General features: G+C 35.5%; 1 protein-coding gene across 2 annotated transcripts in view; it reads right to left on the bottom strand.

Annotated features, from left to right (window-relative positions):
• The window catches only part of LOC140148717 (rhodopsin-like), a 57,763-nt gene extending 45,047 nt beyond the window's left edge, over nt 1-12,716 (bottom strand). For both annotated transcript variants that reach the window (XM_072170764.1, XM_072170773.1), the window contains exon 1: nt 11,723-12,716. In XM_072170764.1, the coding sequence (XP_072026865.1) occupies nt 11,723-12,221 (499 nt within the window). In that variant the 5' untranslated portion in view covers nt 12,222-12,716. The remainder of the gene's footprint in view (nt 1-11,722) is intronic.
• Between the last annotated feature and the right edge of the window lie 4,804 nt (nt 12,717-17,520).

Below are 17,520 nucleotides of genomic sequence, written 5' to 3'. Positions count from 1 at the left end.
GTCTGGCAAAAATTTACGGGGTCACCGATTACGGGATATCGTTCCACATATCACACGAGGTATGATATGGGAAAAGCGACAATTGCGACTTTTGAAAATGTACTTTCAACCGCTTTTCGTGTCGTCATGTTCATAACATTTTGATTTCTGCACCATTTGCCGCCGGCACTTATATCTCAACTTAAAGAAACCACCCTTTCTCACATTAAGGTCACCTTGAATTTTAGAAATCTTCATCTATACTAACTTTTGCTGTAAGGTATGGGCCATGATCTACCTTTGTATCATTGATTGTGTGTCATTGGCAGCGAGAGCCCGGCAGCGAGAGGTGGGTAGAAGTGATTTGAACGTTGGGTAGTATGAATATCAAGGTTGGACGCATAGTGCATATATATAGGACAGGGAGCGGTTTGTTATGAGCTTTGAACATCATTGTGGAGTTAATATCATTAAAGGCAAAGAGAGCACCAGTGTAAGCACCTAAACCTGCATTTGTGCTGTATCTGATAACACGTTTCTGGATACAGCGCTACTCCATGCGATGTTACAATAATTATTTCAGATATCGATGGATAAGATCATTATAAAATTAGAACTATTTCAGATATCGATGGATAAGATCATTATAAAATTAGAACTTGGGTAAATAGCGAAAGATGGGATACCGTTCCGGCAACTTTGCTCGAGATGCGCCAGAGATGTAAGGCATTTGATCAGCCCAAGAAATATCAATATAATCATCTACAATTGCTTGTAACTTTACTTCTTGAGATTACATTGGATTCAATGTGGTGTCATAATGTGCAGGATTAGATAGTGCATCTATTTAAAAAAAAAAATGAATTTACCTACATATGGTTTAGTTTTGAAATTGTGATTATTTTTCCAAGTGTAAGGATACTTTATTGGCGCAGTATAGGACAGGGAGCGGTTTGTTATGAGCTTTGAACATCATTGTGGAGTTAATATCATTAAAGGCAAAGAGAGCACCAGTGTAAGCACCTAAACCTGCATTTGTGCTGTATCTGATAACACATTTCTGGATACAGCGCTACTCCATGCGATGTTACAATAATTATTTCAGATATCGATGGATAAGATCATTATAAAATTAGAACTGGGGTCAATAGCGAAAGATGAGATACCGTTCTGGCCACTTTGCTCGAGATACGCTAGAGATGTAAGCCATTTGATCAGCCCAAGAAATATCAATATAATAATCTATAATGGTACCTAAACGTAAGTGCAAAACAATTGACACTCGGTTAGCAGATAGGCTATTATTATCAAATGCGAATATTCGTACTTTGTATCGGACATATCGCTAATGGCCTTTATAATTTACTACAGAATCGAGCACATTTTCCAAATATTTGCATGGCCAATAACTGGATATGCGGTGGATGCATGGCTTTTAAAATAATATGTTTTTAAATGAAGTTTTTGTGATGTATGAACATGGTGAATATGTATCCAATTTTGTAAATGATGATTGCAGTATTCCCTAGAATGTATATAACTAGCGTGGAGAGGCTCTTTTCTATATCGCGCTTTATTGTTATTGCTTTATTTATACACCAGCTATGTCATTCTCTAAGGTATAGGCGGCTATAGAGGAGTAACTTTTCAATAAAAAAAGGTCTGGATTTCCATGTTTGCTTTCTGAAAACGACTGGAATTCCAGTTGCCAAATGTTACTGTTGCATTTTTTTACCTTTGGACACTTTAAAATTCTGGATTTCCAATAATCACAACTGGAGAAAAAGTCCTCTATAGGGGGTTTGCATCTATTTTCTGGAATAGCCCAGGTTATATGTAAAAATTCGATAGCGGAGTTCACAGCATTTCTGTATCAGAGTCCATAGGGTGCAAAGATATTTGGATTAAAGAGTGAAACATTGCTTTAGTTACAAAGAACGTATTAAACAAAAAAAAAGTTTATGTTCTCATGTATCCGGAGAGTGATCATGGTGATCAAATGTTTTTAGAAACATACGATCATTGGGTATACCGATCATCTGACGGCTAATTTGTCATGGTTTCAACTTAAAGCCATATTATAACATTTCTGTAAAAATAGATTAGTATTTATTTTCCATAAAATGTTAGCCTTTACTGTCAGATATGTCCCCTTTTAATTTTGAGCTGAACAAGTGAGGTAAAGCATAGAAAATTACTAGGAATTTACTAGCGCCCATGTATGTTACTCCCGCGGTTATAATACGGTACGATCCTCGGGGTGTGTGTGTATGTGTATCCCGCACGCCGAGTACGTACTGTGCACACGTGTTCGACTAATATTTCCATCGTAATAATAAAACGCCGGTTCCATCGTTTTATTCAAAATCTCGGATTTGGACAAAACTACAGCACCTAAAGTCTTGATTTTTGCAGAGTATCTTTATTGACTAAAGTACATTACAATCGTGTAAAACCCAGAATTTAACATTTTTTTGAGGGCGTTCTCCTCAGCAAATGTTATAATATGGCTTTAACAGAAATGCATATACATGTATATACATTCTATAATGGGTTTGAGCACTTTTAATTCCAAAGTTAGTCACCTGAAAAATAATACTTGTTATATTACGCCCCCACTATTTATAGTGGTTGAGCACTTTCGACTACTTTTGGAGTACAGGCTGTGCTGGGAGTGGCTTGGTTTGTCATGATTTTGACACAACAGAATGTATATACATTCATTCATATTCAAAGAACAGACCTTCCAGAATAGGAAGTCGTTACTCTGAGTTTCATGTCTAAAAGGCAATCGTCAGAGTAACGACTACCTATTCTGGAAGGTCTATTCTTTGAATTTTTATACGCTCTCCCTTTTGGGATTGAGCACTTTATTCAAAAGATAGCCTAACTTGAGTAAAATGTTGTACATTCATTCATATATATGCATTTCTGTTAAGTTGAAACCATGACAAATTATCCGTCTGATGATCGGTATACCCAATGATCGTAAGTGAGGGCCGGTATACTGTGAAACTATTAGTAACGGTTGCCTTTTTGTTTCTACGCTCACCTGTAATGGGTTTGAGCACTTTTAATTCCAAATTTATTCACACGAAAAATAATACTTGTTATATACCACTCTTAATCAGTCTGATGTGGGACAACTAACCAACCGTGTTTATATTGCATTTTTCTGTTTATTTAACCTATAAAATCCTTGCAAATGGCATGATTTATGATAAATTTGAACCTAATTACTTATGGACTGAATAGTGAGTTACGATTCAAAACCATGAAGAGTGGCAACGGATCATATAAAATATATCTTTTTCGAATACACATTCAATTTAAATACTTGTATTTCAGTTCCTAAGCTGAGTCAATAAATCCACATATATATATGCACTCAAGAATAGTTACCTGTAAGGCTGTAAACAAATGAATCCACTCAAATGAATCCCACGTCGATTCATAATAAAGTGTCATTCATTCAACTTTATTATTTTAATTAATGATGTGCACAAAATATTGCAACCTCATGGCCTTTATCAGCTAAGCTGCTGACAAAACAGGTTTCTACTGTGCTGTCATGCAGCTCACAATTAACTGTGTGTTTTGCCAACATACAAACTTGACATCTAGTATGGAATATTTCTTCACGAATTGCCAAGACTAATCTGAAAGGGGTCTGCATAAACCGCACGGGTGAAATATTTGTTGGGGTGTGTCCATGAGTTTTCATTATGGTGCTCATAATGTAGTGAATTAGCCTAAAATGACGGATTTAAGGAGACTGAGTTTTAGTTTTGTGAGTGGAGGGGCAGGGTATAAGTTCTGAATTTTTGAACATTGTTCTGATATTATCAAATTGAAGTTAAAGGTGATATATATACTAAACCTAAATACCAATGAGTGTTGATCAGAACTGAAATACACAAGTTTTAAATGTGGGAGAGCTTTTGAAAAAAAGGCTCTTAAAAGTGGTATGTACTCAGAAAGTTTGAATGGCCCCCTTGGTTCAAGTGTTATAAATTTACCGTACACAATAAACAGCGTGAGTTCATTGGACAACCAGAAATATGTTATGAATTTGTACTGCTATATTTACAATAAAAACACTGTCAATATGTTGGTTTATTTCACATATGCTATCTACAGAATGTGTGAATTGTTCTTTCTACCCACATCACTTTTGTTCTGAAATCGTCCAAGTAATAATGACACAAACACAATTATAAAGCAACATCTCTTGCACATAATTCAATGAGATTTGAAAAGTAAAGTAGTAGTTGAAACTCTGGTGATAACACTTTTACAGTGCATGATGGGACGTTAAATCATCCTCTGGTTCCAGAGATAAGAAACTGGACAATAGAGGTTATCCGTGTTCTATAAGTTGCATATCCTATCAACGACTGCTATACCTTGTTTAGGACTTTCAAAAGAAGTACCTGCATGTGCAACCATGACTGCTTCAAATTAGCCCGCCAAAGTCACGCAGGTAACTCCGAGGTCGTGCATTGAATTGGTTTGAATGAGGAATACTACGGGAATCAGCGCCTTTTGTTAGAAGTCACGCATGATTAAAGTGGATAACCTCTATTCTTATTTCGTGCTCCGATACAAAGGTTGTTTGCATGAAATTGAGTTATATCGCGCATGAATCTTGCTATTCTTTCCTTTAGGGGAGGGGGAGGTATTGTTGATAGAATATCAGAATCTTGCTATTCTTTCCTTTAGGGGATGGGGGAGGATATTATCTCAAACCTCAGGGTCAAAATACTTGTCTTGTATTTTGAAATTCAAAGTCAATGTACTTATTTTCCTACACCCGTGCACAGGACGAGTTAAGACAAAAATTCGTCTTTGTCAATTTCGCTCATATCATTAGCCTATCAAAGAGAATCTTGATCCTCGTTAAGCCCAATTAAAAATTACATATGTATCATTTCTGGGCCGATGCATTAATATGAAGGGTTAATGATAGTCCCGTTTCTTTGATACGATAAACAAACATTGCAACTTTTTGAATCTCTTTCATCTGCTCACATTGCGTTTTATCATGTGCATAACTTGCTGTTTAAAGAAAACATTATAGTCACCTTGATTTTTTTAATCTACCCACTCTTTTGCTTTAAGGTGCGATTCATAACTGTTACGTTATTTATTGTGCAGACATTGGTGTCAAAGATTAGGTTAAGACGACTTACATCAACTTTTTTAGTAATGCCAACAACGTTGATTAGTTGACGGAACTTTTTGAGCTTGTTCAGCATTTTTTAAGTTCGGATAACTAAATTTAGTTTTGGCAACTTTTACACTATTTTTGAGTTGTCCAAACTTATTCCTTTTGAATTGCGCCAACAAGGCGAACAAGTTATTTCTATGAGTGTAGTAAGCTTGTTTTCATCTAGTGCCATGTTATTTCTCAGCGTAACGGCAACTTTACTGAGTAAGATTATACAGGCAGAACGCTACCAGTGACCTCGTTATTCCATAAAGCGTGGAGATCTTTCATAGTGAACCAGTAAAGTCGCCCATTAGCGAAGAAGTCAAACAAAATATATTATCAACCTTTCCAAGAAACATTCGTTTGAAAAAAAAAATACTACAATATATCACTCATTCAGACTTTTTTTGGGAAAAAGAGAAAATAATACTCGACCTCTTTTAAAATCACCATAAAATTCAAAGTCAGTGTACTATTTTCCCTAAACTCCTGCAATGTACGAGTTAAGACCAAAACCGTCTACGTCAATTAAGCTCATATCGTTATCCTATCAAAGAGCATTTGGATCCTCATTAAACCCAATTAAAAATGACATATGTATCATTGCTGGGCCAAGGGTTGGCAAGTATCCTCCTTATATGACGTCCATACATAATTGTGACGGAATTATATTGTAATTATCTGATTCTAAAGCTCCCGTTTCTACGAAAAAGCTTCAATATTTATTCAAATTTATTCAAATCTGTTTGGCAGCAATCTAAAAAAAAGGAAGAATAAGTCATACAGCCCACCTCTATGATATACCAACCTAGTGGAAGTATGAAATCAACAGTAAAAAATGAAATGTTATGAAGATTAAACCATTATATTATTAATTTTTTGGGAGGGGAGGTAAGCAACCAAATTATAAATTGATCTACAAACAAATTATTCCAGTGACCAAAAAGAATGGCACTGGAACGCTGAAGTGCACCATTTGGAAGTACATAACATAATGCGTATGCTATGACCGACGAAATGTAGGGGGGGGTAATTTTGTAGCTCAATTAACCATTGCACTATTCCAGCGTTTAATTATTCGAGGTCTTTTCTTTCTTACGCCACAACAGAAGTTCAACTTAAAAAATTGAAATGTATCGTTATGTACCATTGAACCGTATGGGTAATATACCACCATTGGAAATGAGGCTAAAGTAAACATATTCATCAAAAGGAAACATATTTCAGATCCAATCATTTACTGGGTTAATCGACAAATAGTAGCTTTCTGCCAATGCCAAAATCTCTCAATTTCCCCCAAATCTTCAAAATCAACATCTTTTCAGTTTCAATGGGTTTTTACCAAATTTCAAACAGTCAGAACGCTAGTCACTCGCTGGCGAATGTTATCAAAGGCTCACTCAGTCATTTAATTATGCACTGCACCGATCCAATTCAGTGTTGAAATGAGAGAAAGTGTGAGTTACACCTGTTCACTTTAAAATATAAAAAAATTCGACTAAATAAAAAGCAATAAATCCCATTCTTTAAGTAAATACAGGGTGTCCCAAAAAAGAGGCCCATCATTGCGCCCTCTTTTTCTCCTATTTCTGAAAAGTTGATCACATATATTTTGGTATGTAAAAAACCTTGAGTCGTTAGCTTTAATAAACCAAAACAATTATATCAATCGGCTCACAACTTTTGAAGATATGCTCTTTTAAAGAAATGTACCGGTTTTCACTCTGTCCACGGAGAAGGTTTGGCTACTTCAAAGATTGAAAAGGAGTACAATACTATACATGAATATCAAACATTCCTCAATGATAACTTTATAAAATAACTTTATTTATGGAATGGGCTTTACCGGTTGGTTTATGGGCAATGGATTTTGTTAATAGTGTTATTAGTTTGTGGGTAAAATGGATGCCGAATGGGACATCTTTTGCTTTACTTGCAATTACTTATTTTTTTCTTGGTTATTTATGCCTTTTTGTTTTATTATGTTTCTTACATTCTTACTTTGTTGTTTCTTGCTTCTTTTTTTTTTTACAACATAAGTCATTTCTCTTCTTAGGATAAAAGGTAACCCTAAAAGGTTGTTTCGTTTGTCTTTGGTTCTTCTGAAGTGAGTTCACTGTGTTGCTCGGCCCTCTACCTGGTTGCCCCCATGGCGAATACAGGTTTTAGCCCAGCCCTGATCCTTATTTACATCAATTGCGTTGCGTACCATCCTTGTGCGCCAGTATTAAGGTAATACACAATTTTAAAGTGTTGCGATTTGGTAGTTCACAACATCTTGTGAATGGTAGTGAGCTTTGGCAAAAATGGCATTGCTCATTTCCTTGCGAACGTGTAGAAGAATTCAAATATCACAGAAATATTTTGTAGGTCCTGTGGTTCTTGAGTTATGTTGTAAAGAGGGCTGAAACAACAACACTTTTGTAAAATGTACATAACTTATGAATAACAATAAATTAAGCAAGTTTTTAAAGTATATGATTTGTATAATGAACTTTTGCAAAACATCAAAGTGTTATTTTTTAATAATATATTGATTTAGACAATAAAAATCGATTTTTTTTTTTTGCTGCTTCGACCAACAATACCGCATCTACCCTTAATACGTTTGCGAAGATCTTGAATTTTGCCCCAAAGGAAAAAAATCAAGTGGTGTGAGGTCTGGTGATCGTGCAGGCCACTCCAAATTATGAACCATCCCAACCACTCTGTTTGCTATCCGTGGACAGAGTGAAAAACGGGTACTTTTATTCAAAAGGGCATATCTTCAAAAGTTGTGAGCCGATTGAAATAGTTGTTTTGGTTTATTAAAGCTAACGATTAAAGGTTTCTTTACATACCAAAATATATTTAATAAACTTTTAGAAATAGGAGAAAAAGAGGGCGAAATGAGGGGTCTCTTTTTTTTTTTTTACACCCTGTATCAGAAGAAAACCATTATATTTGAAGCGCCTGGAGTTAAACTTGTTGTTTAAAGAAAATATTATGGTCAACCTGATTTTTGAAATCTACCAACAATTTTGCTTTAAGTTGCGATTCATAAAATGTTACATTATTTATTGTGCAGACATTGGTGCCATTGGTGTGATTTGTAGAAGTAACATGATATACGAGGTTGGACGCTTAATGCAAATAGGAGGTTTGTTATAAGCTTTGAACATCAAAAAGTTCATTGATATGATTAAAGCAAAGATAACACCAGTTTAAGCACACAAATCTGCATTTTGTGCTGTATCTGACAGCACAAAATGGAAGTGAAGTAAGCCTTGTTTTTCATCCAGTGCCATGTTATTTCTCAGCGTAATATTGCTTCGGCAACTTTACTGAGTAAGATTATACAGGCAGAACGCTACCAGTGATCTCGCTATTCCATAAAGCGTGGAGATCATTAAATTAACCAGTAAAGTCGTTCATTTAGCGAAGAAGTAAAACAAATGTATTATCAACCTAAAAAACTACAATATATCACTCATCAGCTGCTCATTCAGACTTTTGAAGAAAAAAGAGAAATACTCGGCCTCTTTTAACATCACCATTAAATTAAAAGTCAGTGTACTATTATTCCTACCCCTGCAATGTACGGGTTAAGACCACAATCGTCTTTGTCAATTAAGCTCATATCATTATCCTATCAAAGAGCATTTGGATCCTTATTAAATCCAATTAAAAATGACATATGTATCATTGCTGGGCCACGGGTTGGCAAGAAACCTCCTTATACTTTTGTCTATATGACGTCCATACATAATTATGAAGGAATTATCTTGTAATTATCTAATTCTAAAGCTCCGTTTCTTCGAAAAAGCTTGAATATTTATTCAAATTTATTCAAATCTCTTTGACAGCAATCTAAAAAAATCTAAGTCATACAGCCCATCTCTATGATATACCAACCTACATGTAGTGGAAGTATGAAATCAACAGTAAAAAATGAAGTGTCATGAAGATTAAACCATTATATTTTTTTGGGGGAGGAGGTAAGCAACCAAATTATAAATTGATCTACAAACAAATTATTCAAGTGACCAAACAAGAATGGCACTGGAACGCTGAAGAGCACCATTTGGAAGTACATAACAATAATGCGTATGCTATGACCGACGAAAGGTGGGGGGGGGTAATTTTGGTAGCTCAATTAACAATTGCACCATTCCAGCGTTTAAATATTCGGAGTCGTCTTGTCTTTCTTACGCTACAACTTTAGTAATTTAATTATTACATACATATACCTATTCTATTTTACATAAAATTTGAAATGTATCATTATGCACCATTGAAGCGTATTGGTGATATACCACCATTGGTATTGAGGCTACTACTTCTTAAAGGAAACATATTCATCAAAAGGAAACATATTTCAGACCCAATCACTTACTGGGTTATCGATAAACCCTCCCAATTTCCCCCGAATCTTCAAAATCTACATCTTTTCAGTTTCAATGGGTTTCGTTGGCAAGAAGAGATGTAAAATCCACTTGTTAGACGGTGGAAACAGTTGCAAAGATCTAGAGTAACTGTTTTCTTGGATAAAGGCGTACAAGTCAAAGAAGAAATGGCCATCAGAGATTGGTTGAATAAGAAGTTGAATGTCAGCATCCAGCCTGTTAACTTCAGCCAATCTCTTGTGGCCACATCATGACCATGATGACAGTTACGCCTTTATCCAGGAAAACCATCACTTTAGTTTAAAGGGCATATCTATTGCAAAAACAAGTTTATCTCCATTCGAAGAGAATAATTATTACATTACAAGTTGACACTCGTTGCAATTTTTTATGCGTATTTCTCCTGAAAAAAGAGAAAGCGGGCACTATCATGCTCTCATTTATTTGTGTGATACAATCACAATCACTTTGACATGTTTGACATCAGCAACAATGAGTTGTACTATTATTTACCATAACAATGCTGCATAACAATATGCAGACTATTGTTACTATGCGTTTGGTTTGTAATATTTCATCCAACATGCCAACTGTGATATAAAATTGGATCGATTGAGCCCATATTTATTGGTCGAGCTATGAGTTTTAAAATATTGGACGAGACGTAGTCGAGTCCAATATTTTAAAACTCATAGCGAGATCAATAAATATTGGGCGTAAAGCATCAATTTTATCATTATTATGTGTTGGATCCAATATTATCACAACTTGGATCCATCAAAACATAATATTAACTATAATCGCACAGGGAAATCAGATACATGAGTTTGTGGACTTAACGCGGTTTTGAAATAAGCTCTTCATATACTAGTCTCAGGTTGATCACGCTGAAATTCTAGGCTCAAAATATTTTTTTAGTCCAAATATTTCTCATGATATTGATATACATATGAATTGTAATATCACAATTTACTAATATATATAAAAAAAAAAGAAGCGTCTGATTTTATCCATACGTTTAAAAACCATTAGATTTGTAACACTTGATTAGACTTTTTTCTGAGGACAACAGTATACGTTCTACTTTCAACGGTCAACTTGTTTCTATGTCAAATCTGTCTCGTTCGAAGGAACTCACCGCTTAAGTTGGTTTTTACAAACATCGTATAATATGGTGAAAATGATGAGGATGCCACTGAACGCAGAGCGTGTTATTGTGGCACCCTTTACAAAAGTTAGTATTAAATAATTATGATAAACATAACTTTTAGAATAATAATAAATACAATAGCAAGATATATGCCTTGTGGTTTAGGTATAACTTATTATCACAAGAGCTAAGCTTTCAATTATAAATCAATGAATAATGATGGTGAAAATAACAACCAAACCTACACAGTAGGCGTAAAGGGGTTGTAAAATCCCATTATAATATAAAACAGTTCAGGCATGGCATAAGTATTACGGTACAATAAACAAAAATGTATTTAGCCCGGGTGAAAGCATCAGCACATGATTTGTAGGGGGGTATTTCGTTTGAATCGAAGGTGGTCATTAGCGTCTTTAGTGCAAAGAGCACTTCAAAAATCTCAGCTAGATTATCTTTATAATTATAAAGACTCTTTCCTAATAGTTTTCTATAAGTCTTTTATTTGTGACCCGACTCCAGTTCATAGAGGGAAATCCTGTCTCCTTCAGCATGTACAGTATGATTTTTTCTATGTTGTTTTTACAGAGCTTTTAGGTAACCACTTTGGCTATCCCAACCAGAGGCTCTATCTTGTTTCGCGTGTTTTTACACACGACGGGAGTGTTTTGGATTCCTCATCATTGAGTCTTGCCCTTTAATATGTCATACTTAGTTGCTGATCAGTTTCTCTCCATTAAAATTTCAAATGTTTTTAAATAATCTATTGTGCAATAATTGTATATATTTTTGTAGCATGTTTAATGTTTTTTATCTGGGAAATGAAATGAAAACAAATTGATGGTGTAAAGTGGTGGATGTGTCAATTGGGTCATAGACTTTTAACTAAAAGATGTACTAAATTATAAGTTTCAAAAGTTATGCGCATGTATCCGAATCAGAGGTTTTTCGTAAAAAAATTAACCAAATTAAATAAGTAGAACACGATAATAGGCTTACCCGCAACAGTAACGATAAAGGCGTACCAAGTACAACCACCATCACCAAACAACCAATGTCCAGCTATGGTCGAAGCAAACATAAACGGAGACCCCAAAGTCGAGACTATCAAATCACCAATGCTTACGTTAATCAAAAACATATTCACTGGATTGTGTAAGTTTTTATACCGATAGTATAAATATAAAACAATGGAGTTATTCAGGATGCCGAAGAAGACCAAAAATCCCATATAAATGGCTATGACAGTTTGTGCTGTGCTTGACACCTGTACTATAGCAGTTTCGGCTGTTGTTAGAATAGTTTCATTAGTTGGACGAACTGTGGAACTCATATCTGCACGTGAAGTATAAATGGTATCCGATGGAGTGATAGTATCCGCACTAGTTAAAGCAGATGATGATTCAAGTGTCTTAACAATTAATTCGGCGGCGGTGGTAGTTATAAAGTCAAGTTGAGTAGTTTTGGTCCCAATATTAGATGGTTCAGTTGTTGTCATTCTTAAAGTTGTTACTTTTCATAATGCTACTGTGGACTTTGATAGAAATAAGCCAACAAGCGAACTCTCAAAGAAGGTAAGAAGTATAATTATGTAGAAGGCGAACAAAAAAGCATAGTATTTATCCAGCAATTTTCGAGACCGATTTGTTGCAAATTGTTTGAGTGGGTAAAACTTCCACACCTTGTATTGGAGTAATGTATAATGAAATGCCTTTGATGTACCTTCCTTCAGCAGACTACTCCTTGCATCTGAACAGATTATATATACCTTGTAACTGTATCCAGTAACAAGAGAACAGTAAACTCGAACAGTTTCAGGTAGAAAAGTAAGTAGACACTGTTTACACGACAGAGATAATCGTTATGATATATATGCGAGTTCATGATTGAAGCTTTATACATCCCAGGACGTTTACTTTGAAATGCATCGCATCTTCTGCTTCTGAAACAGTGTTGCTAATTTCATTCTGTAAGGCGTAATGCCAGAGCATGATAAGGCTCATAAAGCACCCAATTTTACTCAGTAGTTTCTGAGGAATGCCGTTTCTGAGGTAGCAACAACATACACACACAAACCAGTTGTTGCTAAACATGTGAAGAAAACAAACATGACATTGACTGGTAAAGGCAAAGAGTTTGGACATGACTATCGATTATCGAATAGTCTGAATGGAATCGATTGGTGCTATTGACTATCGAACGGTGTGAATGGAATCGATTGGTGCGCGGAGTGTAATCCATTTTATTTATAACCAATATTCTCCACAATTAATAGCTCCATCAACTTTATTTTTCTTGTACATCAATATCGAGTGTCAAAAGCTTCTTCTATATCATATTTGCTTCTTTGTCAGGAGATATCAATTATAGACCATAAAAACGCAAAAAGCAATATATATCAACATAATATGAATTTAAAAATGAGATGTGGCATATACCATACGTGACATAAAGCGTCAATTTGGTGCTCAAACAGCGAATTGGCAACACTTTACTACTGTCGTCTGCTTGCAAACGTTGGCAGCGCCGCCCGCCCGCACATCACCGACATCATTTAAGAGAAGTATAATGTATACGTCGTGATTGCTACCAATATGTTGCTAAGCAACATTTTTGATCAGTGGCTTATAGGCTTCTACCGGCATTTATATTTCCATTTCGCGTCACATTTTCACTTTCCTCTCTCTTTTCAGTGACTATGAATTCTTATACGAAGAACCACGTTTTCTTTAAACAGTAAAGGGGAAATACCGATTATAGAATACACAGTTTCTATATTATTTAAAAATACACGTAGATGGTTTATATTTTCATATCGCTTGTTCTGACAAGTAGTAATATTTCCATGTTCTGACAACCCGCCAATTCCTATATGTGGTCTACATACTAGGTGTCATTTCAATTTATTCTTTAGGATAATTACTCGTTAAAGATAATTGACATTATCAAACGCTGAGCACACAGTGTGAATAATCTTTCCTAATCCTTGTAAATTTCTGTACAGTTAATGAAACTGTTCAGAACTGGCACTATTTAATAATATCTGTCTAGGAAAAAATGGCATTGTTTATTAATAAATCAAATCAAATCAAATCAAATCAAATTTAGTTATTCCCATTATACATTATATAAAAATTATACATCAAAACAAACAGCAAACAAAAAAGACAATATGGAGGAGTTGACCGGAAGGCCAATGAGACCTGAATAAACCAACACATAAACAAAATTCGTTGAAAAATAACAATAATCCTCATCCTCAATTTTCATCCTCCCGAGAAAAATCATGCACATATGGTGGAAATAACTTCCTTTATCCCAAATTGTGTTTTTTGGTACGGTGCACTGAAATGTGCTAGTAAAGTATTTTTTCTGGTTGCAGGTACACCACGTAAAACTTACTCGTACATGTAGTCGTACGCTTATGGCAAGCTAAGCGGCTCAGAACGTGGGACTAGCTACGCGCAGCTTCTTTCTCGTTACGTGCAGCTTATTAACCAATCAGATTCGCGGTTTTAAACACGTGGAGCTGATGTAAACATCCTCTCTCACAAATATTACGTTGTTCATTTTTGTAAATGAAAATATCTGTAGTATATCAGCAAAAAATGGTATAGGTGCTATTAAAGTAATATCTGAACAGAATGATGATTGTTCTATAAAGGGGCTATCATTTTCTTCGGAAGGGGTCCCAAATATAGGGGGTCATATTTTTGGAAAGCAAAATAAGGGGAGGGGTCATAAATTGATAATAACAAAATGTAGGAGTCATAAGATGTGTTTATTGTATTCAAAAAGACTGATTTCAATACAATTTTAGCCTGTCTAGGGGTAAGGTGTATCGGTGGTGGGAGCCAGGGTCATAACATTTTGATGCCAAAATAGTTAGGGCCGCAATTTTATTGACGCCGACTTTTTGTAAAATTAGGAACCCCCCCTGGAAGAAAATGATGACCCATTACTCTCTCCATATTTACACAGTGGCATGTGATATCGCTTTCCCTGCAATATCTTTACACAGCGCTTTACATCAGTAGTTGTTGTTGTCTGACCTTCATATCCCCTGCACGGCTAATACAGAACACGGTGTAAACTTGGAAATACTAAATAAATATGCTTTGTGTCATTTTAGCCAGGCATTAGCAACATGTTCTCTTGACACGTGCTGTGATTTGGCCTCCTTACCCGCTCGTTATCTATGCTAATTCTGTAAATTAATTACAAGATAATAATTGTGAAAGAGGATACCTAGCACTATACTACGCGCAGCTAACGACCCAACCACGTGATTAAATTTGACTATTTTGATTGGTCAAACAGCTGCTCGTAACGAGAAAGAAGCTACGCGTAGCAGTTCCACGCTTTTGGGGCCCTTGGCTTGCCATATACGCTGGAAAGAAATACACACCGTAATGCGACACCCATCTGCTTTATTTGCTCAGGTTAAAGATGAAGCCAAGCTTTTGGTTCAAGTTCCTTAGGGGATTAGTCAAGGTTAAAATGTATCCATGTTACTTCTGTTATGTCTGTCATCAAAGCAACAGATGTAAGTCAGTTCTTCTGTGGCGACCTGTTTCAGAACCATCTGGGACAACTTATGTACGAAAAATGTACGAAGAGATCATAAAATGGCTCGAAACTTTGTGTAATCTTGGTAAATACGCTTAAGGTGTGTTTATAATGGAAATTACCATGGAAAAAAAAAATAAAAATGAGCTTCGTATTAGTTTTCAATAGTATACGATTTACATTTCATGTGTTTGGAATCGTAATTTTTTCATGATGAATTTCCGTGAATGTTAAAAATCAAATAATCGAATAATGAGAAGGAAATGGGTCGCCTGTGTTTTTCAAAGGTCTCATTCAGTTGCGAGGCTTGTGAAGGCATACCGCGTTGAATTATTATTGTTATTATACGGTATGCAGACTCCGAGTATTAGACGTACAATACTGTATGTAATATATCTACGTTATTTAATCTATTGCCATTCTATTTCCAGTAATGTTTAAGTTCTAACGAATGTTTGATGACGTAAAATCGATAATATATTTCTACCAGATATTATACGTAACATATTATCGAGATATCGTAGATATGTTACATACAATATTGTACGTCTAATAAAAAATCTGCTTACTGCTTAACACTACTTCATCATGTTTATTGATCGACATCATTCGTGCATCGGATAACTCGGATGAAAAAAATTCAAGAGTCCTCTATCTCACGAATAGCACGTTACGTGCTGTTTTCTGTCAACAAATTGATTAACGACTTTCAGTCCAATTTCTTTCACTTTATTGCTGTATTTAGAAGCGTTTGTTTTCGTTTTTCCTTGAAAATCTGTTAATAGCACACTTATCTGCCACTGATAAAACCCTCTAATTGTGCTTGAACTGAAAAATGACTTTCAACAGCTTCGCGAGAGCCGTCAAATAGCATGTATTAGCCAGATTGAAAATTATACAATCACGTCCACTCTGTGATAAATTATAAAAGCATCTCTTGTGAATGAAATTCAATCACCTGACTTTGATGAGTAAACGCCTGCCATAATATATTGGGAAATCCGAAAGATATAGTATAATACTTTTGTATCAGAATATTTCAGTAGACTTATAGATACGAACATTTGAAGTGTGTATATGCAAGGTAACCATGGTAACCATAACAAAATATGTGCAAAACTCAAAATCACTGTATGCCCCTTTAACTGTTGGGTTTATTTTATTGGTAAAAGATTTAAAGATAATTGAGGGGAAATTATCACATGCCCTAACAATAAATTCTGACTTTGATGAGCAAACGCAGTCAGTCGGGAGCACGGTCGCTAATGAGTTTAATCGGCTGGTTGTGAAATGAGGATCTCGAAGAATCTCATGCTTTCTCGCTCGCAATCTGTGTACAATAATTTGGACAAAAACATGCTGAGCACTGGCTGACCAGAAAGATAAGGTGTATACTGGCAGCGGGCTGCAACGTTCATTGTTCTATTGTGTCTGATTAGAGCGCTGACATATTGGAAAATGTTGCCAATGAATATTCATGAGAGTGTACCGTCAACGTCCAGTTTTCGAAATTGGGTGACTTGTGCTTGGCAGGTGCGAAATACATCTATTTCCTCTCCTTTCTATCTCTAACCTCCTTGTATACTGGCATATGTTTTCTGAAAAACATTTCAAAATGATGCCTTTGATGCCTTTGACATGCGCTGCCAACGCAAAATTCTTCGAGTGATATGGTCACAACACATATCAAATAGCTGTATTCGATCCAAGACCAAACAGCCCCAAATCACATCAAAATTGCTTCCAAATTATTTTTGTTGTGTTTGGTCATTTAAGGGTAGAGACTATAGAACTTTTTGTTGAATTTACCCAAATTGAAAACCTTACGAGACATTCGTCTACCTCCTCTTGGTGGAGGAGGGGGACTGCTCTATAATCCGACGCTTCTATAATCCGAAGGTTCTTTAGTCCGAAGGTTCGCTAGTCCGAACATGTGTTCATAGCATTCGCTAGTCCGAATTTTAAAAGAGGTTCTCTAGTCCGAAAAAAAAATCAAAAGAGGTTCTTTATTCCGACGGTTCTTTATCTCGAAGGTTCTATAGTCCGAATTTTAAAAACGGTTCTCTAGTCCGAATATGAAAATAGGCTCTATAGTTCGAATTTAAAAAAGGGTTCTATAGTCCGAAATTGCAAAAGGGTTCTATAGTCCGAAACGGATACCGTGTTCTTTAGTCCGAATCAGTAAAAAGGCTCTATAGTCCGAATTTTTTTTATAACATTAACATTTA

This window comes from Amphiura filiformis, chromosome 1 (assembly GCF_039555335.1).
Source record: "Amphiura filiformis chromosome 1, Afil_fr2py, whole genome shotgun sequence".
Classification (NCBI taxonomy): domain Eukaryota; kingdom Metazoa; phylum Echinodermata; class Ophiuroidea; order Amphilepidida; family Amphiuridae; genus Amphiura; species Amphiura filiformis.
The sequence above is the reverse complement of the archived record's forward strand: the minus strand, read 5'-3'. Positions and strand labels throughout refer to the sequence as shown.